General features: G+C 35.2%; 1 protein-coding gene across 3 annotated transcripts in view; it reads left to right on the top strand.

Moving 5' to 3' along the window:
* The window catches only part of limd1a (LIM domains containing 1a), a 44,212-nt gene that overhangs the window by 17,005 nt on the left and 1,567 nt on the right, over positions 1-25,640 (top strand). For all 3 annotated transcript variants that reach the window (XM_051131015.1, XM_051131014.1, XM_051131016.1), the window contains 5 exons: positions 1,887-1,988; positions 14,843-14,910; positions 16,444-16,506; positions 18,021-18,151; positions 22,767-22,818. In XM_051131015.1, the coding sequence (XP_050986972.1) occupies positions 1,887-1,988; positions 14,843-14,910; positions 16,444-16,506; positions 18,021-18,151; positions 22,767-22,818 (416 nt within the window). The remainder of the gene's footprint in view (positions 1-1,886; positions 1,989-14,842; positions 14,911-16,443; positions 16,507-18,020; positions 18,152-22,766; positions 22,819-25,640) is intronic.

Genomic DNA, 25,640 nt, shown 5'->3' with positions numbered 1-25,640 from the left:
TAAACTATTTTTCCCCCCCATGGGTTAAAGGTTTGCCATATTACATAACTGTATTTCCCTGAAATGCTTTTATTGTAATATTTTATCAATATTATATTCTGCAAATGTTTCTAAATAATGCGTTTTGTCAGAGAGAGCACTGGTAGGAGCCTTTAAGCTCCTTTATGAAAACAGACTGTTTATCTTTACTACTATATAGTGATTTCAAGCCGTGTATACTGCATATCAGTGGCTATAAATATGTATTTTAAGGATGGGAGGGGCATTTGGGTTTTAGTTTATTTTTGATAGGTCATTGGGCTAGTTTTGTTTTGCAGACTTGGCAACCCTGATCTCAAGATTAACCTCGTGAAGCTTGTTTGAGAGAACGTCTAGAGAATCTAGATAAGAAATAGAATTTTGATTTGATAGTTTAATTTAACATAATTCTAATACCTCTTTGTATAGATATTTGTAATTACCTGTGATTTCTGCAATGCACAAAACGTCAATATAATCGCGGAATCCAGTCATAAAAACAGAATTTACAGTTTAACGCGGAATGTCATGGAATTTGTCAACGTTTGGATGAATTAATCAAAAGTAGGTCATTACACTTAAATCAAATCATGATATGGACTAATATTTGTAAATATTGAGCTGTAAAACTACTATTTAGATATGAATTCTGTGTGTCTCTGTGTTAATGAATGGCACAGACATAGGGTTTTGTTTACTACTCGTACTGAAGCATGTCTGCCGTCTCACTGAATGAGGACATAAATGCATAAACAAGAACATAAATGTATACATCTCCAGATTTGCTTTGAGAATTACTTTGTGAGCATTTTACTGTTTCATTTGAGTAAAACTAGTGTCATATACACACAGAAGTTTGAAGTTATTCACGGCAACCCGTCAAAATAAACGTGTGGTTTTACGTGAAGACATTGCAGCAGAAATACATTGCTATTGTTCAGCAAGATGTACATAGATACTACTATTACTGCTAAAATTATTAAAACCTTTTTTAAGGAATAATCATATATTTCTTCAATGTTTTAATTGTTATAGTAAATCCCCTTTATTTAAATTTAAATGTAATTTGCATTCGTTAAAAGATACTGTAAATGAAATTAATGATTTATGTCTTCATTTGATAACTAGAAAAATGCAAATACACAAAACAGAATTTCTGAGAAAAATGAACATTTCACTAGGCTGTTGTAAGAATAAATGAAGCTTGTTTTTATGCATTCAAATAATTAGACATGCTAGAACACAGAATTTGGTAACAAAAAAACATAAGGTGGGCTTTTAATAAACTGATGTTAAATGTTTACATTTAATAATCTTATTGAATTAGACATGCTTTTTGATTAATAAAATGTAATTTGACCAAAAAAAGGAGTCCAGAAAAAGTTTAATGGAAAAAAAATGAAATCCAGGAAAATCTAAACGAAAAAAAAATGAATTTGGGAAAAAAATAAAACCGATTTCGTAGGGCCCTATTGCAGTATGATGTGTTTACAATTATTCTAAAATGCAGAAATAGCAATAATAAAGAATTTTAGGTGTGTCCCAAGCTTTTGACTGGTAGTGTAAGTGTTTGTCCCAGTCTGAAGTGCTGATTATAGAGCTTGAGAAGGTCAGGAGTGGTCTGATAAATCAGGCATGTGCTTCACACTGACTGTCCAGTCAGAACAAACATTATTGTGGTTAGTGTCACAACACAGCTGACCTCTGCACTGACACTCAGTCTCCTCTTCAACATTTTTCTTTCTCTCTTACGGACTCTTTTATTACATTTTCCTGGCTTTTTTTTTTATTTTTGTTGATAACACGCAGTATAAAATAAGAGACTGAAAGTGTGACTTGGTTTGTTTGTTTGTTTTGCTCTTTTGCAGGCAGTTGTGTGAAGTGCAACAAGGCTGTGTATGGAGCGAGTCAGGCGTGTCAGGCCATGGGCAGCCTCTACCATGACAGCTGCTTCACCTGCAGCGCTTGCAGTAAGTATCTCATACAAACTTACCCTCAATCTGACACATGTTCCTCTGTCTGGTTATATCTTTATACAACGTGATCTCATGATAATTTGTATGTATTTTACGTAAAAAGTAGTTCTACAAAACGGACATTCACTTACGATTTCATAGGCACTAAAATGTACAATACTGACATATTGACAGCATCTAAAAGTACAAATACGCATTTTCAGCATTTTAACGTACAATTCTGACGCATTGACGACACCTAAAAAATGAATCCTTATGAATATTGAAATTGCAACATTCATTTTAGTATTGGATTCATTTATCATATTAACGGCTTTATGTTTTCAGTTGCATTATTAAATTGTTTAATGGTTTGCTTAATATGAAATGATAACATTTCGTCCTATGTGAGTTCTGCTGCCAGCTTGTTTTGAAGAATAGGTCTATATATAATGTTAAATAAAACGCTTTGAACCCTTAAAAAAATAAATAACATTGCTGCAATCGTTTAACCTTTATGTATCATGCAATATTTACTTTGTTTCCCATGGGGCACAAAAGGCGTTTTTCTCTGACATGCTGTGACTGAACATAGAACTATTAAATACACCAAAAAAGCAATGTAATTACAAAAGGAATCAATTTTATTTGTGTGCTGTAATCCAGATCTTCAGAATCCATATGACTGCGAAAAAAAAGAAGCAAATCCAAGCCTTTATTCTGCGATCTTCATCTCCATCCTGAGCAGCGAGCGACCATCCGCTTTAGTCATAAAAATGCATATTCACTATAAAATGGGTAGGTTTAAGGATAGGTTACGGGGGAATAAACATCTAAATCGCTTATTGATAAAATGATAAAAATGCATTGATACAAATATCTTAATGATACAAAATGTGTGTAAATATTTTGTTTATTTAGCTAAAAATACACAGCAAATTTACATATTAAACGTTGAAATTACATCTAAATCGTGTTTCAGCATCAATAAAAATGTACAAACGTACATTTCGTGCTTGTGAATTTTATGTACTAATACCTACGTATAAACAATGAGACCAGGCTGCTTTATAATATTGCCTTCATATTGGTTACATCACTGTATTTACAATAGGACTAGGTAAAACACTGAATGGCAGAAAAGTTTTGAAAGGTCTTTGATTTGGTCTTTTCTGCTTAATAAGGCTGCAAATATTTGACAGAAGCACAGTCAAAACAGTAATATGGCAATTATTGTTTTTTAAAATAACTGTTTTTTATGTGAATATATTGTAAAAATGTAATTTATTCCTGTGGGTCAAAGCTGAATTTTTAGCATCATTAATCCAGTCTTCATTGTCACATGATCTTTCAGAAATCATACATCATAAATAAGCTTTCCATTGATGTATGGTTTGTTAGGAAAGGACAGTATTTGGCCGAAATACAACTATTTGAACATCTGGAATCTGAGGGTGCAAAAAAATCTAAATACTGAGAAAATCGCTTTTAAAGATGTCCAAATGAAGTTCATAAAAATGCGTATTACTAATCAAAAATTAAGTTTTAAAGTGTATACAGTGGGAAATTTAAAAAAAAATTTCATGGAACATGATCTTTACTTAATATCCTAATGATTTTGGCATAAAAGGAAAATTCATAAATTTGACCTATCCGTTGTATTTTTGGCTATTGCTACAATTATACCTGTGCAACATAAGACTGGTTTTGTGGTCCAGGGTCACATATGGTGATTTGTTGCTCAAGAAACACTTCTGTTTATTATCTATGTTGAAAACAGTTGTTCTGCCGAATATCTTTGTGGAAACCATTCAGGAGAACTACTGTATTCTGTTCATCACTATGTATTGTGTTCTTTGCTAAACATTCATTCATACTTGGCAACAGTCGCTGTTTATTTTAAACGATGGTTCCTCTGATGGATGTTTCAAACCATCACAAAGCTTAACAGTCAATATATAATCTATTAGCACATTGTCTATTCCTAATTTACACTTTCTTTGTTTTAGCTATTATCATGGAATTATTTGTGCTGTTTGTTGCTTTTATGTATGTGCAGAGAATTATGTTTGACCATCATATGTCTTAAGGAAGCGGTAGGTCTGGTCTATGTTGAATGTCAGGCTCCATCTCAGTTTGTCTGTGTTGTGTGAGTGATTCTGTGGTTATATGTGTGTGTTCAGAGCATATAGGCTGACAGGAAACAGCATTGGCTCTGAGTAAACTAAACTAAACAGAGCTGCGGTGAAGTTCAGATAAACCTTCATTCCATGCATTCATCCAGTCTTGTTTCCTCACACTTTATTTAGCTCCGCTCCGGCCCCTGGGACTGGCAGCTATTTGAAGGAAAATGAGCATTCCTGAGCTTCTCCTCTGCATGACTGCCTCTGACCCACAGCGTCGCTCTCCGCAACGGCTCTTTTGTTCTCTGTGTGTGTCCAGAGTCTCGTTATGACTGCAATAAACGTGTCCGTGTGTATTTCCACCTGTTTACATGGATTACGAGACTAAAGATAGTGAGAATGCACGGCGCATAGTTGCGCGGGAGAGAGCGGTCGCCCCGCTGGAAAGGGGAATGCAGGGGCGCGTGCGCGTGAGGTGAGCTGACGGGTCCGATGAGCAGATGGAGGAATGTCTGATGTGTTTAGTCAGCTGGAGCCAGAGAGGGAATGAGAGAAACAGGTGTTAGGTCAGAATGTAGTACGTAAATGAAGACACAAATGCTTGGCCATTGCATCGCAATGCACAGTCCCACTGTACACACTTATTAACATAGTAATAGTTGGTTATGGATTACGAAAGGTTCATATTTTGGTTTTGGGAGTCCCCAACAACAGGTTGACATGCATACAAGGTCAAAAACACTTTCATTGTCTTATAATATGCATTTATTTTTACCTTATTTGCTTTAACGACTCCCAAACAATTCGCTCAGCGATTCATTTCTTCCTTTGCATGACACTAATTTGCGGTGATTGGTCCGATGACCCAATCTGTTGTGATTGGTCTACTGCGTGCAGTGCACGTCAGAAACGGAACGACTATCACCATTACATTAAACACCCAAACAGCCATGGTATATGCATTAGCCTAACTCAGATACGTATAGATAAAGCACTGCAGTTTGTACACCAACATATTGCTCTATTCTTTATAGTAACTCCAAGTAATAACAACGACAAACATTCACTATTATCTTTAATATTACATTGTGTAAACTCAGAATGAGGGTTTGAACTTTATTTTGAAATCGTGATGAACAGTTACCTAACAAATATGATGAAATAATGTGCGTTGTGTTCCCAAATGAGCGTTATAATAAACCCAAACTTACAACAATATGCAGAGATGAAGTTTGAGATGCTCCAATCATGTAAATGATAACAGTTTGTGTAATTTACCTACAGAATTTACTGTGAAGGGAGCTGCTCTGAGATGCACGTATGTAACCTACACGTGTGTAAATAATTAAAGCGCATATATTAAACCTGCATCGCATATACTTATTTAACTGAATCAGCATTTGTGAATTCTTAAAAGCATTATGCATTATTATGATTTTTAAATGGGTTTAATATGTGGAATGCACCACTTCCAGTATTTTGCAGATTATACAGTATATTCTACTGTAGAATAGTTAACACAATTTTGTCACAATTTCCTCAAGTTAAACCAAACTTTTATTTTGACAGGTTGTCGTGAAGACCTTTTCAGTTTCTGTGTGTATATAAGGTTGCTTGCTATAAACAAAATTGCTCAAGATTCTGTTCAAACCACTGCTGAAAAAGAAAAATATTTGCATACCATTATTAAAACTAGACAAACAGTAAGATTTGATCTTTTGGTCACATGCCCAGAGCTGCTGCTATTACATAAAACTGTAATTTGGTGGCAGATTATTTTGGTATTTCTGTTTTTCTGGAACACCATCTGTCAGAGAGTTAATGTGCATTGTCTTTCAGTTCATCTGCATGTTGGTGTGAACAGACAAACTGTATGCAAAAATCAAATTTTCATGCTAAATGTTTGTATTGGTGTTTAAACGTGCCTTTATCCCACATTATTATATGGCAATTTGCCCACTATATAGATAACTAGTCAATATTGCATTTTGGAGAGTAAAATAAGCAAAAATAATTCACATTGTGTGTATGTCACATTTTATTTTTACTTTACAAAATACTGTTTGCAACCATTATAAACGTATTTTTTTGTTCCCCTTGCGATAGCAGAATAGAACAGGAATGAAAACTGTATTAAACAAACATAAATTAATTTATTAGAACATTTATCATAAATCCCAAGCCTAAACAAATTTATTTAAAGGAAAATAAATGCACAATATAACTAAACTTGGCCTCACATTCCTAATTCAAATGTGTGTGTTTTGTGCATATTTTGCATGCTTGATATTAATTAATTGGGCTATAAACAGTAAGTCACTTTGGAATATAAGTCGCAGAACATTTCAGATGATTAAAAAATGCAATTTATATTCCAGAAAATACAGTGATAAATAGGACACCAAGATGTCTATTCTACAGTATAGACGTCTTCTGCATTTCTAAGTCCACAACTCAAACTGTCAGCAAGCTCAAAACTTACATTTTGAGCAAAAACGTACAGTTTTGACATGTCACTCACTTGCTTTGTATGATTTATTCCAAATTAAAATAACAGTTGAGTTTTTTATGCAGGGGATTGAGCTGGATCAATCCTCTACATTTAAACTGATCTCTCAGTAATATCCTACAGCAGAACTCTTGCTGTTTAGATCAGAGGGCTTCATCAAGCAGAGAGACTTTGAAATAGCATCATAGACTACACAAACGGCCCATATAAGGGAAAGCGTGAAGGAAAACATCGCAAAGCCCCCATAATGCATAAAATCTCAACAGGCCGAGAAGAAATGCTTTGATTTCTGGCTTCTTTTTGGACTCGCATCATGGACTTCAGAACGATGTACAGGAATTGACACCGACAAGCGCGAGGGAAGACATGCTCTTAAAATATTTTACATTTCAAACTCCCTGTTGTGTACATCAGATGAGCCTTTGTACATCTTCACTGAATGCAAGCTCTAAGAGAGAAACCCAGAAGTTACTGACTTTCTACCACTCCCAAATTCTTTATCTCATTTGGACAATCAAGATTTGCCTTCTTGAACTCAATTTGGCTTGTTTTGTGGCTTCTCTGTGAAGTGCCGGTGTTTGGTGGAGATGCCAGCAGTGGTTTGTGTGAAGGGACAGAGCGCTCAATGTTCTGGAGCTGTTAGGAGGGCAGCTTTGTTCGTGACCCAGTCCAAATGCTCTCAGTATAAGACCCACCAGGGATTCCCTGACATTTAAGTGCTGTACAGAGGTTTTTCTGCTGAAATTGGATGGTATGGTAGCTTGGTAATCCTATATTCTCCAATGTATTTATAGGTATAGTGGCCTTAGAGGGGTCACTGGATGCAAACTTCACTTTTACATGTTGTTTGAACATTAATGTGTGTTGGCAGTGTTTGTACAAATCTACCCTGCCATGATAAATAAATGAATTAATCTGTAAAAATAATATCACTTTTCAAATCGAGCCATTCTCAGATGCCTGTCGGTGTGACGCCGCTCCCATGATAGTTGATTGACATGAGCATCTTACCTCAGGTCAGCTGTAACAGTCTGACCTCCATTGTTTCGATGCCGGAGCAGGGATGTAAGTTAGACAAGAATATCTCCGATTGAGCAATTGAGGTGTTCTGTTGCTCGATGTAATAATGAACATAGTGGTCGTCATTTACTCCGGACATCTGGGCTGCTGAAGATGGTGCAGTGGATTGCATTTGTTTGTGAAGGGAATGCGCCTCCCGATCTACATAAATGCATAAATCGTGTTTGTGCAAATCATTTGTGATCCAGCTTCACCTACAGCAGGAGTATAAGGGTTTGTTTATATGAATCTCTGCAATCACCTTTCCTAATAACATGCTAGTTGGCAAGTTTTGCGGCTAAACGCGCTAAAAGCAGCAGAGAGAAGGGAGGGGCGGGGCAAGCAGAGCTCATTTGCATTTAAAGGAACAATCCCTCAAAATGGGATGATTTTTGCAGAGCTCATTTTAACAAGGTAAAAAGGGTGTTGTTTTACACAACCATTGAGAATTTTTAACCAAAGTATATTAGAGACTTTTCATTAAGACCCTAAATAATCATATCAACTTGTGGAAAATGGGCATCCGAAGGGCATTTAAAAGATGGCAGTGCATTAACAAAAAATGCAAAGCAGTGGCATCTTTGGTTATCTGAACAATTAGTCATGTCATTCCCAACCCAGAAAATTAAAAGAATGTTGAGGTCTAAATAAAATTGGATATTGATTTTTACTGTATAGACCAAAAAACCCCAAAACAAACAAACAAAAAACAATCAAAATGTGTTTAGTGATCTATAGAAGAAAGAAAAATCATACAGGTTTGGATTGGACTGTTCGAAATGTTCACAATGGAAATGAACAGATCACAAGGAACATTTACAAGTATTTTTAAGATAAAACGTCTTTAAAAATGCTCAAATCCAGTTATTACAACCATGTCTTATAAAGAACATATTTATAAAGTCTTTTTCATTGAATTGAATTTGGACGGAAAGTTTTAAAGATTGTGAACACACCATTCTCACATGATGTCCTTAAAGAGATAATTTGCTTAAAGCACACATGGTGCGGTATGTACTAAATGAAACAGAAATGAATATGTTTTCAGAGAGCTGAATTCCAGCTGAATTCCTGTCTGCATTGCTAAAGTTTGGTGAACATCATTGAGATGCATATGGCTAAAGCTCTTGAGGTGCAAAATGATCCATATGCTTCTCTTTCCGTAAAATATGACCATTCATTAGTCAGATGTCCTCCCGTGAGGAAGACGCATGGGAGGATTTTTATTTTCTTTCTGAGGAGACACTGGATTCAGAATGGATGGTTTCTTAGAAATCCTGCGTTCTTTGTCTCTGCAGAATAAAGCTGAAGTTAAATTGGAGAATAATGTTTACCTCCATTCTCAGAACGGTTTCTCTGTACAGTCATAAATCTGTCATCACATTCCTCTCAATTCCCAAAAGCACTCATTCATTAGCTGCTATCGTTAAAAAAATCTAGATAAAACTTTAGTGAATCTGTAAGTGTATAATAGTTTTTTGAACATGTTAACTACCAAACCTACTACTATTTTTTTAAATAGATGTTTTTATTGTAGGTTATGGGGGGTGCTATTTGAGTCTGCCGTAAGTCATCCTCTCATGAGTAATGACTGTGTGAAAAGTCTCTGTATTTTTACTCATCTCTCTGGAGAAAGATGAACTCAGTCCTGTGGTCCACGTCTCCCAGCATTCCCTGGGACTGACATCTGTTTCCTGGCAACAGACTGATCTTTGTCTGTGAGCTTTAAACCCAGAAAAATGTCTTGATAGTTTCTCACATACTGCTGATTGTCTGTTGTGGAGAACCGCACTGACTAGGCTTGATAATGTAATTGTTGTTTGCTTATTACATTCACTACCATTAATTTTTTTAAATACTTTTATTCTATGTGGATGCATTAAATAGATCAAGAGTGATAGCAAAGACATTTAGAATGTTACAAAAGATTTCTATTTTAAAGTTTATCTCCTTTAACTTTTTATTTATCAAGGAATCTGGAAAAAAAAGTGTAACACGTTTTTTTTTTTTTTTTTTTTTTTTTTTTTTTAGTTTTTAGTGTTGTTTCCTTGTCTGTTTTTAATATGCTATAATATGTTGTATATATTATATATTTTAAAGAGATGGTTCACCCAAAAATGAAAATTCTGTCATTAATTACTCACGCTCATGTTGTTCTAAATCCGTAAGACATTTATTCATCTTCAGAACACAAATTAATTTTTTTTTATGAAATCATGTTCAAGGACCAGAAATGTAGTCATTGATAAAATAGTCCATGTGACATCAGTAGTTTAACCTTAATTTTTTGAAGCTACAAGAATACTTTTTGTGAACCAAGAACATAAACACATAACTTTATTCAACAATTTCTTATTCAACAAAATTGCATCAGCAGCACCACACATATGTGTCTTGGTACTGTCATGGCTGCAAGTCACAGTCTGACATGAAAGAGAAGAAATTGTCAAATAAAGTCTTTTTTTTTTTCTTTGCGCACAAAAAGTATTCTCGTAGCTTTATAAAATTATGGTTGCACCACTGATATCACATGGACTATTTTATCAATGTCCTTACTACCTTTCTGGGCCTTGAACGTTGTAGTTCCATTGCTGTCTATGCAGGGTCAGAAAGCTCTCGGATTTCATCAAAAATATCTTAATTTGTGTTTTGAAGATGAATGAAGGTCTAACAGGTTTGGAACGGCATGAGGGTGAGTAATTAATGACAGAATCATTTTTGGGTGAAGTCCCTTTTGTAGTCACTAATTTTATCCCCTGAAACTCATCAAAATTACATACCTAAATGTTTTTCCCATGAAAATTATTTATTTATGGCCCAAAATGGTTAAATGTAACACTACATCTTTACCTCATTTAGTGTATGCCAACTCATGAATATGCAAATTAATCCCCACCTCCACTCAATCACACCAGCTCAGACCTGATTCACTTTCACTCAGTTAACTGAGGTAATAAACGTTACCCAATGGCAAGTGCCAATATTGGATTAATGGTTATTGGAGAATAAATTCGTAAGTACATTTAATTTCTGATAGCCTGGAAAGTAAGGAAAGAGCGCTCCCCTTATAATCACTGTAAAGCTGTCATCCGTCTATTACAATCTCACAAAGTTCCAATATAATCGATAAGCTCAACACAGCACATTTAATCTCTTATTTACATTGCATCTGCATTTTTTTATAATAAGAGGATTCACAAGCTTAAACCTCTCTGATATGTCTGTGATTGGCTATATTTCTCAACACTGCAAAAACATGTTATAAAATCTTTGACCAGATATGAAAAGCCCCACCCAGAAGGTTGATGGGATTGGTTAAAGGGGCGGTTTCAAACCGCATTTTTTAAAACTGTCTTTGGTACACCACAGTTTTGAAGAGAAAATGCTCAGCAATGGTGTTGACTGATGGGTTTGCACATGGACTGTCATTAAGCATCGGAAAAACTCCAGATAGGCATGTAATCAATGTTAAAACTTGATTATCACCTCAGGGGATCTTTAAAGATAAATGATGTGCAAATACATCAGTCAACAACATTGCTGAGCATTTTCTTTTTAAAACTGTGGTGAACCAAAGACAGTCTCAAAAATGTGGTTTGAAAATGTCCTACTGTCACAAACCAATCCTGTCAACCTGCAGTATGGAGCTTTACATATCATTAGCAAATATTTATATCTAAGGATGTTGATTGTTAGAAGGCAGCTGTCTGAGATGGCGAATGGGAACATGGTTTGTATAACATTAACACGTTATTAGCTGTTCGATAATGTAGTAAAGCCAAAGTCTAATGGTGTTAATTACAGGTACTTGTCTAAAGTTTTAGAGAGCGATACTAAAATGCATTACCATTCTGATACATGGATTTGTAGACAACCCTGTATAATTCGCTCACCCTTATCTTTGAATTCAGTTTCTAGTTCAAACATGTATAGCTAAATGAATCCAGTTTTGCTACTTGCCTTTGTGTAGCCTTTAATACTTCATTTAACTGAGTGAAAGTGAAGCAGGCTTGAGCTGGTGTGAATGGGTGGAGGCGGGGAGTAATTAGCATATTCATGATTTTGCCTATACTAAATAAGGTGCAGTGCCGCCCACTAATATTGGCACCCTTGGTAAATATGAGCAAAGGTGGCTGTGAAAATAAATCTGCATTTTTTATCCTTTTGATCTTTCATTCAAAACATTTATGAAATTCTAACCTTTCTTTGAAGTAGAACAATGGAAAGTGGGGGGGAAATCTCAATATGAAATAAATGTTTTTCTCTAGTTCACGTAGCCACTGTTATTGCCACCCAAATATTGCAATGTCCTTTTCCCAAGATTTCAGTTCTGAGTTTTCTACTATAATGCCTGATGAGTTTGGAGAACACCAGACAAAAGAGCAAAGACCATTCCTTCATCCAGAATCTCTCCAGATCCTTCAGATTCCCAGCTCCATGTTGGTGGTGCTTCTTTTCAGTTCACCCCACTCATTTTCTACAGGGTTCAAGTCAGGAAACTGGGACGGCCATGGCAGAAGCTTCATTTTGTGCTCAGTAACACATTTTTGTGTTGATTTTGATGTTTGTTTTGGATCATTGACTTGATGGAAGATCCGAACATGGTCCATTATCAGATTTCTTACAGAGGCAGTCAGGTCAAGATTTTTTATCTGTTGGTATTTAGAATCCATGATGCCATGTGTCTGAACAAAACGTCCAGGATCTCCGGCAGAGAAATAGGCCCACAACATTAAAGATCCAGCAGTATATTTAACCATGGGCATGGGGTACTTTTTATCCCTGTTTGCACCAAACCCATCTGGTGGGTTTGCTGCCAGAAAGCTCTTTTTTATGTTTCATCTGACCATAGAAGCCAGTCCCAAAATGCTAGAGTTTCTTTTTGGATGAGCCAAAACCCGTTGAAAACCCCATGAACAACATGTGGTGATGTAGGGGCTGTTTGATATTTTTCTTAGGTTTTCTGACCCCAAGATTCAACTAATCTCTGCAATTCTCCAGCTGTGATCCTTGGAGAGTCTTTGGCGACTCAAAACTCTTCTCCTTAGCATGCATTAAGACGATATAGACACACGTCCTCTTCTAGGCAGATTTGTAACATCTTTAGTTGATTGGAACTTCTTAATTATTGCATTGATGGTGGAAAGGGGGAATTTCAATCATCCTGGTGTGCTACAAAATGTAAATATGAATGAATATACTTCAGAGATAATTTACTCATAAGAATTTCTAGGGATGCCAATAATGGTAGCCAGCATGTATTGGAGAAAAACATTTATTTCATAATGTGAGTTTCCCCCCACATCCAATGGTTTTACTTTAATGAAAGGTTAGAATTTTGTGAATTTTTTGAATAAAAGATCCAAAAAGATAAATGATGCAGATTTATTTTCACAGCCGCCTTTGCTCATATTTACCAAGGGTGCCAATATTAGTGGGTGGCACTGTAAAGATGTAGTTACATTTAAGTTCATTTGTAATAATATTTCACAACTTTACAGTTTTTACTGTATTTTGTGATCAAATAAATGCAGCCTTGGTGAGCAGAAAAGACTTCTTACTAACCCACACTTGTGTTTGAACGTACAAAAGTGTTTCAGCCAAGCATCATTTGAAAAATTTGGCTGAGCAGTGATCGTTTTTAGCATTAATGTAAACGTTCCTGTTGCCAGCAGACTCGTTGGCCCTGTGAAGTGTGTTTAGGTTGACTGCGTTCCACTGAGCCTGGATGGCAACAGCATGAAGGCTTTCATTGAGCTTTGGCTTAGAAGAGTTAACTACATCAGCCTGAACCCCCCTCTGCAGAAAATGTGCGGAATGTTCCCCTTTCCTGTGGGACGGGGTCTGTCTGAATGGGAAGGGTTTGTCTGTCTGTCTGTTGAGGTAAAAAGCCAAAAACAGTCCAGATTGGGACAGGAAGTCCTCACCATGGCCTGGAAAACAGCAGTAAGTGTCTGAACTGCACGTTTTGCGAAGTGCTGACACTTTCTTAATGTGTTTACTATGTGTGTTCATTGGATTCAATAAACCTTTCCCTCATGTGCTTCGAGTTTAGTCCCTGACTTATTTTCAAACTTGTAAACATGTATCGGATTCAATTATAACATTGTTAGGTATTTCTCTAATGAGGTTTACGCTGAAGGTTTAAGTGGGAACAGAGAACAATTAAGACAGTGGCAGTGAGTGTGTTTACATCTGCAGTCTCCTATAGTTATGTTTAAGCTGAAAGCATTTAAGGCCATGCAATAGTCTTGTGTTACCTTTTATTGGGAAAAGGTAATAAACCGTTAACTTTACAAGGTAATTAGTTAAAAAGCTAGTTAACTTTAAACCATAAAAAACATGTTACTTGAAATAAAATAAACATTAACTGAAATAAAATATTTTATATATATATATATATATATATATATATATATATATATATATATATATATATATATTTCAGCAATAACTTTAGTTTTAATTGATGTATTAGGTGGTTAAAATTAAAAAAAAAAATTAGACAAAAAACTAGATTAGATTATGTCTAAGTGTACAATGGGATGGATTTATATATCTTGTATTTTTTGGATATTGAGATTTTTTCCTATATGGAGTTATTAATGATTTTTACTATTAATATATGTATAAGGAAATACTTTTATGTACATGTTTTGTGCCTGCATGCATATTATGATGTCCATGGTAATACTGATTTAATGTGGTGCAGGTGTGCGCCAGTTCATGGGGCACTGAGGAAGAGCTTTGTCTCAAACGTTTTGCACCTTTGCACATTTTTTGCACGTATTTTTATGACCTCTGATGCAGCATTTAATAAAGAATTTTTCAAGAAGTATAAGCTTGATGTACAGTTGTGTGCGGATTTTGATTGTTTGATTGCTTGATGTTTTCTTGGATCTACGCACCGTACCAACTTGTGTTTCGGATTTTGGACATTTGGCGCTGCTCCTTTTCTGTGACTTTGTAGACAAAAAACGATTAAACATAAATAAAAATAAAATTACTAAAACTTTAAAACGCAAAATATAAAAACTAAAAACTAATTTGACATACATGCACACACACAAAAATGTAAAAATTAAAATAAATAAATTAATTAAATTCCTCCTTTTGGTTTAAAAAAAAATTGCTTTGAGATTTTTACAATTTATCGATGTCATATGTGTTTTCTGCAGGTCGAAAGCTTCGAGGGAAAGCCTTTTATTACGTCTGTGGGAAAGTGTTTTGTGAAGAGGACTTTCTGGTATGTCGTCTTCCCCTCTTCTTTTTTTATGTGGTTTCCATGTCTGGACATGTCTTGAGACATGTCTTACAGTCATAGGTCATAGTTATGTCAGAAGAATTTGTCATCTTATCTAAAGCATGTCTTTAAAGACATTATGAGGAATCAGGTTTCAAAACATGAACCTGGTTATGAGGTCACCTTAGCTCAACTTGGCCTAATCATTTAAAAGTAGACCAGTGGGATCCAGCAGTGGGATCTAGTGGTCTAAAATTTTTTTAATTTAATGCAAAATGAAAGTAAAATTCACTTGACTTGAAGAATGTCTCAGTATTTAAGAATCATGAGTTTCAGTAAAAGCAAGGCAGATTCTGCATAATCTTTAGACCAATACGGATGGGACTAGTTTTCTTTTTTCGGATGGGGCTAGTTTTTTTTAATACACTAATTCAGGTGTTTATTACAGGGTTGGGTGCATCACATGTGGTGCATATGGCTAATTAAATATATATTAATATACATTTTATTTATTATAAAAACATTATTTTAATAAACTTCACATGAGTTTATAGAAATGGCTGCTTATAATAAACTCGTCTAAGTTAGCAGATGAATCATTTCAAGTGACACTGATGTTATAAAAAATAAAAAATGTCTTAGCAGTTTCTGTGATTTGGCTCTCCTTATTAATTTTAATATATTATTTTTTTCATCCCATACCATCCATAGTCAGAGATGCAGCATGCGTAAGATTGGTGTGCAAATGGCAGCTCAGATAGGCCAAGAAACACATGAGGAGAAGCTGTGTTATAATGGAATATCAGCAATCACTGACTTTCGCATTTGGATGGGATTAGATTTCTCAGAGGACTATTGAGTTTGCTGAAAAACAGTAGGTAATTTTCTCTGGAATTTTTACAGAGGTTGTGTGAGAACAAACAAAGGCTTGGCACATTCAGACAGAATTAAATTTGCAAACTACGTCTGTGAAACATTGTCCCCTTGGAAAACTAGTCCTGTCCAAGTAGGGCTAATGTCATAGATTTGTTTAGTTAATTTGATTAGTAATCTGGAAAGGGAGGCACATCAAAAATATGTATTTTCTAAAAGCTTTTCTTTTCATTCTTAAATTTTCAGAATCCTTTTATTTCAATGGAAAAAATAGACTTTTGGATTCAGCTGCTGAATGTTTTGTGCATGTAGCTGTGTAGTGTAGAGAGTTGGTTAGGTATGACACATTCATGTATGTATTGTGTAGTTTGAGTAGAAAATAAATGTACTGCTACATTTACAAGCAATTTAGACAAGCAAAAAATGTGTTATAGGTGCATAAATGGCTTTCAGAAGCAAATGACCTCAGGGAGAGTATTTGGGAGGGTGCTTCAAATGAGGTGAAACAGCATTTCATGCAGAAGCAAATGCTGTTTGTGTTATCTGAAGGTTCTTAAATTAGAGAAACTGTTGACGTTTTGTGGGTTAGAGAAAATGAAGTGATGGAAAGGAATGAGAGTCAGTTGAAAACCTCACTTCTGTCTTCACTCTTGTCTTTAAAAGTACTCTGGGTTCCAGCAGTCTGCCGACAAATGCAACGTGTGTGGACATTTAATCATGGACATGGTGAGTCTGATGTACCGGCACACCCTGCATTAGTCATAATATCAGAGCACTGAGAATATCACACAACAGAGCTTGAAGGAGTTGGTTGGTTTAATTGGGTTTACAGTTGCTGATTTTATCCAATGCTCCTTGCACATAGATTTGGCTAAATGTAATAGTCCCACCTTATATTAGGTGTCTTTAATTACTATGTACTTGCATCAAAAAAATAATTGTTAGGTACAATGTACTTACTGTGTTCATATTGTATTGCAAAACACTTGCTGCTGTGAAGGTGAGAGGTTAGGGACTGGGGTAACACTGTATTTTAAGGTGCCCTTGTTACATGTTACATGTACTTACTATTATAATAACAATAAATTATGTATAATTACATGCAAGTAACCCTAAGCCAAACCCTAACCATATAGTAAGAACATGTAGTTAATTAATAAGAATTAATCAGTACTTAAAATAAAGTGTGACAAGGACTGTTTTATGGTATGGTTAGTTTTAAGATGTAATTACATGCAGGTATTTTTTAAATACAAGAACAATTTAAAACATCTATGTACACAAAATAAAGGTTCCAAAAGGGTGTTTGATGCCAGAAGAACCATTTTTGGTTCCCCAAAGAACCTTTTAATGAACAGTTCCTAACAGAACCATTTTGAAGAACATTTTAAAAATCTAAAGAACCTTTTTCAACTATAAAGAATCTTTTCTGCATTTTAAAGGTTCCTCACAGAACCATTGATGCCTATAAAGAACCTTTTTTTTTTTTTTAAGAGTGTATACAGCAGGTTTATTATCGTTAATTAAAACTAAAGCCATTAAGTTTGTTACATATTTTTTACTAATGATGTACTACTTGATGTACTAACAAAATTCAAATTGAAATAAAAATAAGTACTATGTAAACATAATAAATATTTTATTTCAGCTAATGGCCAATGCTAAGTTTCAGTTTAGTGTACGAGTGCTAAAATAACTAAACCTAATTAATAAAATAAATATTATATAGACATATTTTTTAAAAAAATAAATAAAAAATAAGTTTGGATATATTTACGGTAGGAAATTTACAAAATATCTTTATAGAACATGATTTTTATTTGATATCCTAATGATTTTTGGCATAAAAGAAAATGTAGAATTTTGACCCATACATTGTATTTTTGGCTACTGCTACAAATATACCAGTGCTACTTAAGACTTAAGATTTGTGGTCCAGGGTCTATTATACTGATATACTATTATAAAACTGTACTATATAGTATATCAGTGATACTACAATAACACTGGTAGACAAGAAGTTCATTGTATCACATTTCTAATTTAAATGTTAGTACACAGTTCACTTCATGTAAAGTGGTTTCAGTGTAACTTAGGTTTAAGATTTTTTTCTCATGCACAGATGCCTATTTCCTCTCTTAGAGTCATACTGACATGAGAGGCGGAGTGTCACACACACAAATGTGTAGCTGTTTGTTGTGTGTTGTTTGGCAGCATGTAAACATGGTGTTTCTCCTCAGATCCTGCAGGCGCTGGGAAAATCGTACCACCCAGGCTGCTTCCGCTGCGCCATCTGTAATGAGAGTCTGGATGGAGTGCCTTTCACTGTGGACACAGAGAACAAGATCTACTGTGTGAAGGACTATCACAGGTTAGTTAGCGCGGAGCTGCAGGTCCACAGCTAATCCCAATTCTTGATTGTACATGAAAGGGTGTTTATTTCTAGATGCTTTGATCAGATGTCTTTTTGTGTCCATTAGATGCTTTTTAAAGTTCATAAGACTACACTGTTGTGCTGTGTGTCTTATGTACAGAGCAAAAGCATAACTTTATAAAAAGAAGTGTTTTCCTGGTATTATTTTTGTCATACATTGTCTTTTGCAAACTCACATTCACATATGGTTTATTGTGTTGTGTTACTGGAGATTTTGCAGTGGACTTGTGTTTTCAGTCATCTAAACTGCCTTAAAGGAAGTGTTGGGGAGTAGTGACGCTACTAACGTAACTATTTTTCAGTAGCGTGACGGTAACTAAGCTGCTTTTAAAACAGTGTAGCTTTTCCGGTAGCTTACTACTTTTTCCAATAATTAGTGGTGTAGCGTGACCAAAGGCTACTTTCTGTTTTGCGTTCTGACGAGTCACGAGTCTGGAATGCATTAAAGCAGCATTGCATCTTCTGACTAGATCACAAACTAAATTTGTTCATTACCGCCATCTGTTGTGATACCACGCATCTCACGGCTTTACAGTCTGTTCACCAACAAGAGATTGATGCTTTTGCTAAGGATGTACAGAAGTGGATATTTCACATGAATCAGCTGTAATTTATGCAAAACAAAGATTAAAATGCGGTCTACGTTGAAGACTTAAAGCATTTACAGGAGGTGAATAATAGCCTTTTTAAACTGATTAATTTTGCTGCTTTATTGCACTCTATCAGATGCTCGCAGCTGATGTTTGACGTCTCACAGTCAGTTAATACCGCATGTGCTGTGAGTTTAACCTCAATTTTGCACTTTGACAGTCGGTTTGAGATAATGTAACTATACAACTATATTTTATTATTTATTGTATATTTTATTAAACTTTTTGTAATTGACATTACTTGGAAAAAGTGTCCCAATCGACCTGAATTCACCCTATTCTTTGAAATCATGATTGCACTGCAATATGTTGGTTTAAACCCCAAATATCTTGTAACTTCATTATATTTTACTTAGAACTTCATTATGATTCTTAATTAACAATTATTCAGTTATCTGCAATGTTAAATGTAAACAAAAAGTGTAAAAACAAAAAAAAAACAACAACATTAAAATAATAATAATTAAAAAATTTAAAGTAGTTTTAATGCAGCTAGCTACTTTTTCAGAAGGCTAGCTTAAATATGTAGCTTAACTACTTTAATTTACGAGTAGCTTGTTACTACTTAAAGGGATAGTTCACCCAAAAATTAAAAGTATCCCAGTATTTACTCACCCTCAAGCCATCCTAAGTGTATATGACTTTCTTCTTTCAGACGAATACAATCGAGAGTGATGTTAAAAAATGTCCTGGCTCTTCCAAGCTTTATAATGGCAGTGAATGGGTGTTGAGATTTTGAAGTCCAATGAAGTGCATCCTTCCAGTACTCCACACGGCTCTGGGGTGTTAATAAAGGCCTTCTGAAGTGAATCGATGTGTTTGTGTAAGAAAAATATTCTTATCTACAACTTTATAAACCGTAATCTCTAGCTTCCGCTAACTGTCGTTTGCGCGTTCAAGAGAGAGTGGCGTTCCAGCAGATGACATAAAACGTAGGCGTAGAATATGCTAGCCTCGTGAGAACCAAGTTTTGTTTACAGCAAAGGAAAACCAGTCTCCTCTTGGCTTACACTGAAATCTTCTGACATTTTTCTTTACAAATCCTCATTTTGTACATCTAATTTCCACACGTGAACACATGTACAACATTTAGCGGAAGCTAGAGATTACGGTTTACAACGCATCGATTCGCTTCAGAAGACCTTTATTAACCCCCCCGGAGCCATGTGGTGTGGTTTTCATGATAGATTAATGCACTTTATTGGACTTCAAAAAATCAACAGCCATTCACTGCCATTATAAAGCTTGGAAGAGCCAGGACATTTTTTTAACATAACTTCAATTGTATTTGTCTGAAAGAAGAAAGTCATACACACCTAGGATGGCTTGAGGGTGAGTAAACTGTGGGGTAATCTTCATTTTTGGGTGAACTGTCCCTTTAAATTAGAATAATTGTAATTTTTTCCTTCAGCTTTCAGATATCGTATAACTACACAGTCAGGCAAGAGTTAACTATGTACTGGTAGTAGAAAAAATAACTAAAAGATTGAACTTTGCTCCCAGGATAAGAGCAAATAGTTGATACCTGTTGTTGTTTTGTATCAAGGGCTTCTTTGTTAAGATTTGTGCCTATTAAAGTTGACTTTCCTGATAAATCTACACTAAGAAATAGCGATTCAAGTATAGAGTGTGACAGCTAGCCCAGGTACTCCCCTATTTAGTGAAGTTTGTGCAATAATGGCATTTCCTTATTTGAACACTTAATTTTAAATTGACCAAAAATGCAAAAAGGATGACCATACACACTTTGTCTAGATGTTATTATAGCACACTGCTGATGGTTGCGCCCCATAAAAATCATGACTTAAAGTCAGCAGGAACTGGAAATTGTGATGTATGTCGTATTTTGTCCATTGCAAATTGATTGTTGTTTGCTAACTGCTGTGCTTCATGTAAGTCACATCTTTAATCAACCTTAATGTGCACAGATAAGTCATGTATAATACTGCATTCCATTAAAAAAAAAATAATAGTCAGTTTTTATTTTATGGTGACTTTTGGCTGGCAAAGCAAAGATTAACTCCAGATGTATAAAGTGAGCTATATATTTCCTTCAGCTGATGGTAGACGTGTGCTTTTTGTTGTGCAGTATTCTCCATAATTTCTTCCACAGGCATTTTCCTAGCAGTAGCTTGATGTAATGACTTTTTATTGTGAGTTTTATTGGTGTTGAGGGTGTGTGTGTGTGCGCGCTTTGCAGCATTGCAAATTCTTCTCATGCATCCTTTGCCGTGAGCAGTGAACTGAGCAATGATTACTGTTGTTCCAAAACCCCAGACAGTCAGTCAGGTGGTGACCATATGGAGATGAAATCAAACAGTGCTTTTCCACTCTGTCCTTCTGGAATTGAGCTATTCACAGGCTAATCGAAGAGCCAGCAGATCTGCAATCTAGTCCAGTACCTCTTCTCAATCCACCTTTCACTTCCAAGTCATGCAGTGACCCAAAAAAGTATTTGGGTACACTCATAAATGTCTGATTTTCATTGCATTAGATAACAAAATATGCAAAGCAAATTAAAAAATAGCACGTTGCAAGCAAACATTTCACAATAAAGGGTTTTAAATAAGAAATACATGATTTATGAGAGAGTGGTTGAATTATTACCTTAACCGTTTTGTTCAAATTACTAATTGAATTACTCTGAAATGGAGAATGGTTCATTTTTACTTTGGCTTTGTTTGTAACCATTTTAGTTTATGGAGCAAAAAGTTGTTACTAGCAAAGTTGTTTCTCAAATGTAACTTACCGTTTATTGAACTGTTGTATACTTGCAATGTCACACTTGCACTTTTGTTGTTGGATCTGAATTGCAAATACTGATTTTAAGAACAACAGCATTAAGACTCAAACAGAAACAAAAATTTCTGTTAGAATATAACTTAAGACATACTGACATAAATTATATTTAAACTTTGTTTGGAGTCTTTTTTATTGCACAATGCACAATTCCTTATATGTGACCCTGGACCACAAAACCAGTCTTAAGTCACTGGGGTATATTTGTAGCGATAGCCAAAAATGCATAGTATGGGTCAAAATTATTGATTTTTCTTTTATGCCAAAGATCATTCATATATTAAGTAAAGATCATGTTCCATGAAGATATTTTGTAAAATTCCTACTGTAAATATATCAAAACTTAATTTTTGATTAGTAATGTGCATTATTAAGTATTTCATTTGGACAACTTTTAAGGCGATTTTCTCAATATTTTGATTTTTTTTTGCACCATCAGATTCCATATATTCAAATAGCTATATCTCAGCCAAATATTGTCCAATCCTAACAAACCATACATCAATAGAAAGCTTATTTTTCAGATGATGTATAAATCTCAAGTACGAAAAATGGACCCTTATGACTGGTTTTGTGGTCCAGGGTCACATATTATGTCTACACTGTGTTTTAGTATTACTATTAAAGGAGAAGTCCACTTCCAAAACTAAGATTCACATATAATGTACTCACCCCCTTGTCATTGAAGATGTTCATGTCTTTCTTTCTTCGTAAATAAATTGTTTTTTGAGGAAAACATTTCAGCATTTTTCTCCATATAATGGACTGTTATGGTGCCCCGATTTTGAACTTCCAAAATGCAGTTTAAATGCAGCTTCAAACGATCCCAAATGTGGTTGTAAAAGACCCCAGCTGAGAAAGAAGGGTCTTATCTAGCGAAACGTTAGTGGTTCTATGAAAAGATCTAGCATTATTTGATTGAAGAAGATGCTTTTTTTAATTTTAATGTAATGTAATGACATTCAAACATTTTAAATGTGGCTGAAGTGCCCAAATACTACTTTGGGCCACTAATTATGTTATTGTACTCTGGGAAAAATTCATGCTGATATGACTTTAATTGCTGTTTGTGTGATTAGTTTTCTTTCTCTTTTCATCTTCAGAGTTCTTGCTCCTAAATGTGCAGCATGTAATCAGCCGATCCTGCCCTCTGAGGTAAGACACCAGTTCAGCCTGTATCTATAAACTCTCTTCATACAGAAATGAATCTCATTTAACTGTAAAGTGTAATCAGTAAAACCCCAGGAAATTACTTGGAGTTTGAAATTTAGATGAGCCGTACTCTCAGCCTGTCTCATAGAATCAGCTTTCTCTGAAATAGAGCTGTGATGTGCTAGAGCACTGCCAATGCCATCTATACTTATGATGTATTTTTTTGCAAATGAACCAAAAAGAGCATGACAATTTCCTACTGAGTGGACCTTTACAAATAGTTATCCAGAACATCTGTGTAATTCCAGAACAATCAAACCTTCTTTAGGCCTGTTACTGAATGTAATTCTGTTAGCACTGATGAATGACTGATTACTACTAAGTTAGGGCATGTGTAATTTGTTAAAGCCCCCCCGTCTATAATTAGCGATGACCCGCAAGGCATGCTGCTCTCCAACACCATTGAGAGCAAGAGCTCAGTTATCTTGCACCTGCATGGAGGCTCTTATGAGAAACTCTACAGGAATGCCTCCTCTCTGATCACAGCCGAGTGTAACATTAACACCATTCACAGCTGAACCATCAAAGGAAAGATCAGAAAACAAAAAAAGAATAGTTCACCCAAAAATGACATCTTTTTTTCATAAAACAACAGTTTGTAGTGACAGTGACTAAATAACGACAGAACATTCATTTTTGGGTAAACTGTTCCTTTAAAAGCTACAATAAGCATTAACCAAACCCAGGCTCTTTGGAAATATGTGCCTACATTCCTGCAAAACTCCAAAAATGTACCTTAAATTCACTGCAGTTTCAGCTGAAATGAACACTAGAGGCAGTAAAACGCCAACGACCTTTATTCCTTTTCACACAAATGATGATTACAGGGGCAAATTAATGATTAATGAAGACTTAATTTTGTGTGGCTCACAATATGGCGCAATAATATATTTTGACCTCAAAACACTTGTACCATAGTGCATGATTTACCTTGATGCGGGCAGTTTACCAACAACATAATAATACACAGTCACATTTATCTGTTTTGGAGAAAATTGAACATGCTGTTTAGTGCCAGTTACTGGATATTTTATTTTGAGACTGCAGTTAAAATGTGAGTTATGATTTGGAGAAATTTAGCATTACATCACTTGTGAAGTCAAAGGCTGTTCTCTAAATCTGTTCCTCCAAACCTTGGATGGCCAGAGGGTACACATTGGCATTTTAGGGTGAATTATTCGTTTCAAGTGGACATCAGATGCAAATTTACTTCTACGTCAGGGCTCAACGCTAAGGATTTTTTTATTTGCCCGATCAAACTTTTCACTGGTCCTACCACAAAAAAATTAAATAGTTGCTGTTATCATTGTTTTTGACTCATAAGCTTATATGACACCAAAATTTTACATACCAAATAAAATTGTACAATTCTCGATTCCAATTTCGATGCTTCTCCGAAACCTATTAGCCTAACTAAAGTCCAAACATTATTTGTTTGTTCAAAAAAAAAAATGTAATTATTATTAATATTTTATTAAAAATAAAAAGATGCCTTAGGGAAAAACAGCAGATAGACTGAAAGAGCGAATGATTATGGAATGATATTATGTTTTTATGGTTACCGCTGTAAACAAAGCAGCTCAGTGCTTATGAACGCTACTTTAAATACATCATACATGATGGGTAAATGAAAAGAAAACGCCATGTAAACAGTCAGTTTCCCTTTTTTTTTTTTCTCTTTGCGTTCGTCTTTAGCGACTTTGGCCTCTGTTAACAGATGTCTAAAGAGTTTGTCATATTTCTACACACATGACATTTTGAAAGAAGACTGCATACAGTCCCTGTGCAAGCCCAGAACAAGAGATCAGTTGAAATCCGTCCGGTCGATCAGTGCATCTGTCTCCACTGTATAAATTATGTATTGATCATTGTTAAAGCTACAAAGCTAATACTTTTGTAGGCTATTTTTCCGTCAGAGATGCGTCTCTCTGTGATTGCTTAAAAATTTAAATTATCAAGGTTAAAAAACACATGCAAATGATAAACTTTCGTGACGACGCGGGAGAGGCCCGATCGGGCCAGTGACATATTTGTCAACTGTCCCGAGCGTCTTTCACGCTGGCTCCTTGTTGTCGAGCCCTGTACATGGTGCATATATGTCTTAGCAGTGTACGGACACAACCACAGTACAATGATAAAAAATCTGTTCACTCCTTTTTTATTTGTGATCCTCAAAAAACCTAAACAGTCTCAATTATCAACCACTAATGGAGTGTCCTGTATAAGCATGTTTCCGCCATTAGCCAGTTGTACACTGTCCGCCATTTTCTCCTGACATGAGATCCACTGAGGACGCAGTGGATTAGTTTTGTTTTTGATGGTAACATGCCACCAAATGTGCAAAAAACGGAAGAGAGGGGCGGGGTGAGCAGTAGCTAATTATCATTTAAAGAGACATGCACCGAAATGGGTTGGTATGAACAGAGCTGTTTTTGACAAGGTAAAAAGGGTGTTGTTTTACACAACCATTGAGGAATTTTAACCGAAGTATGGTGAAGACATTTCATGAAGACTCTAAACAATCATACAAACTTGTGGAAATGGGCATCTATTCACCAGTTAGTGCCACTGACCTGACACTTCATTTCTGAACTGCCTTAATGCGTACAACCAACATAATAATACATTGCAACAATAATTTTTAACTTTTTAATTCTAGGCTGGTTCATGTTTCTGTTTGGTTATTGAAGCTTTCAATTATAGTCATGTCATTGCATGTGTTGTGGTAAGATGTGTTTTTCTAGATGTGCTGTCATCTCTCATAG

The sequence above is a fragment of the Labeo rohita genome, chromosome 16, assembly GCF_022985175.1.
Source record: "Labeo rohita strain BAU-BD-2019 chromosome 16, IGBB_LRoh.1.0, whole genome shotgun sequence".
NCBI lineage: Eukaryota > Metazoa > Chordata > Actinopteri > Cypriniformes > Cyprinidae > Labeo > Labeo rohita.
This window is presented reverse-complemented; position numbering and strand designations above follow the sequence as displayed.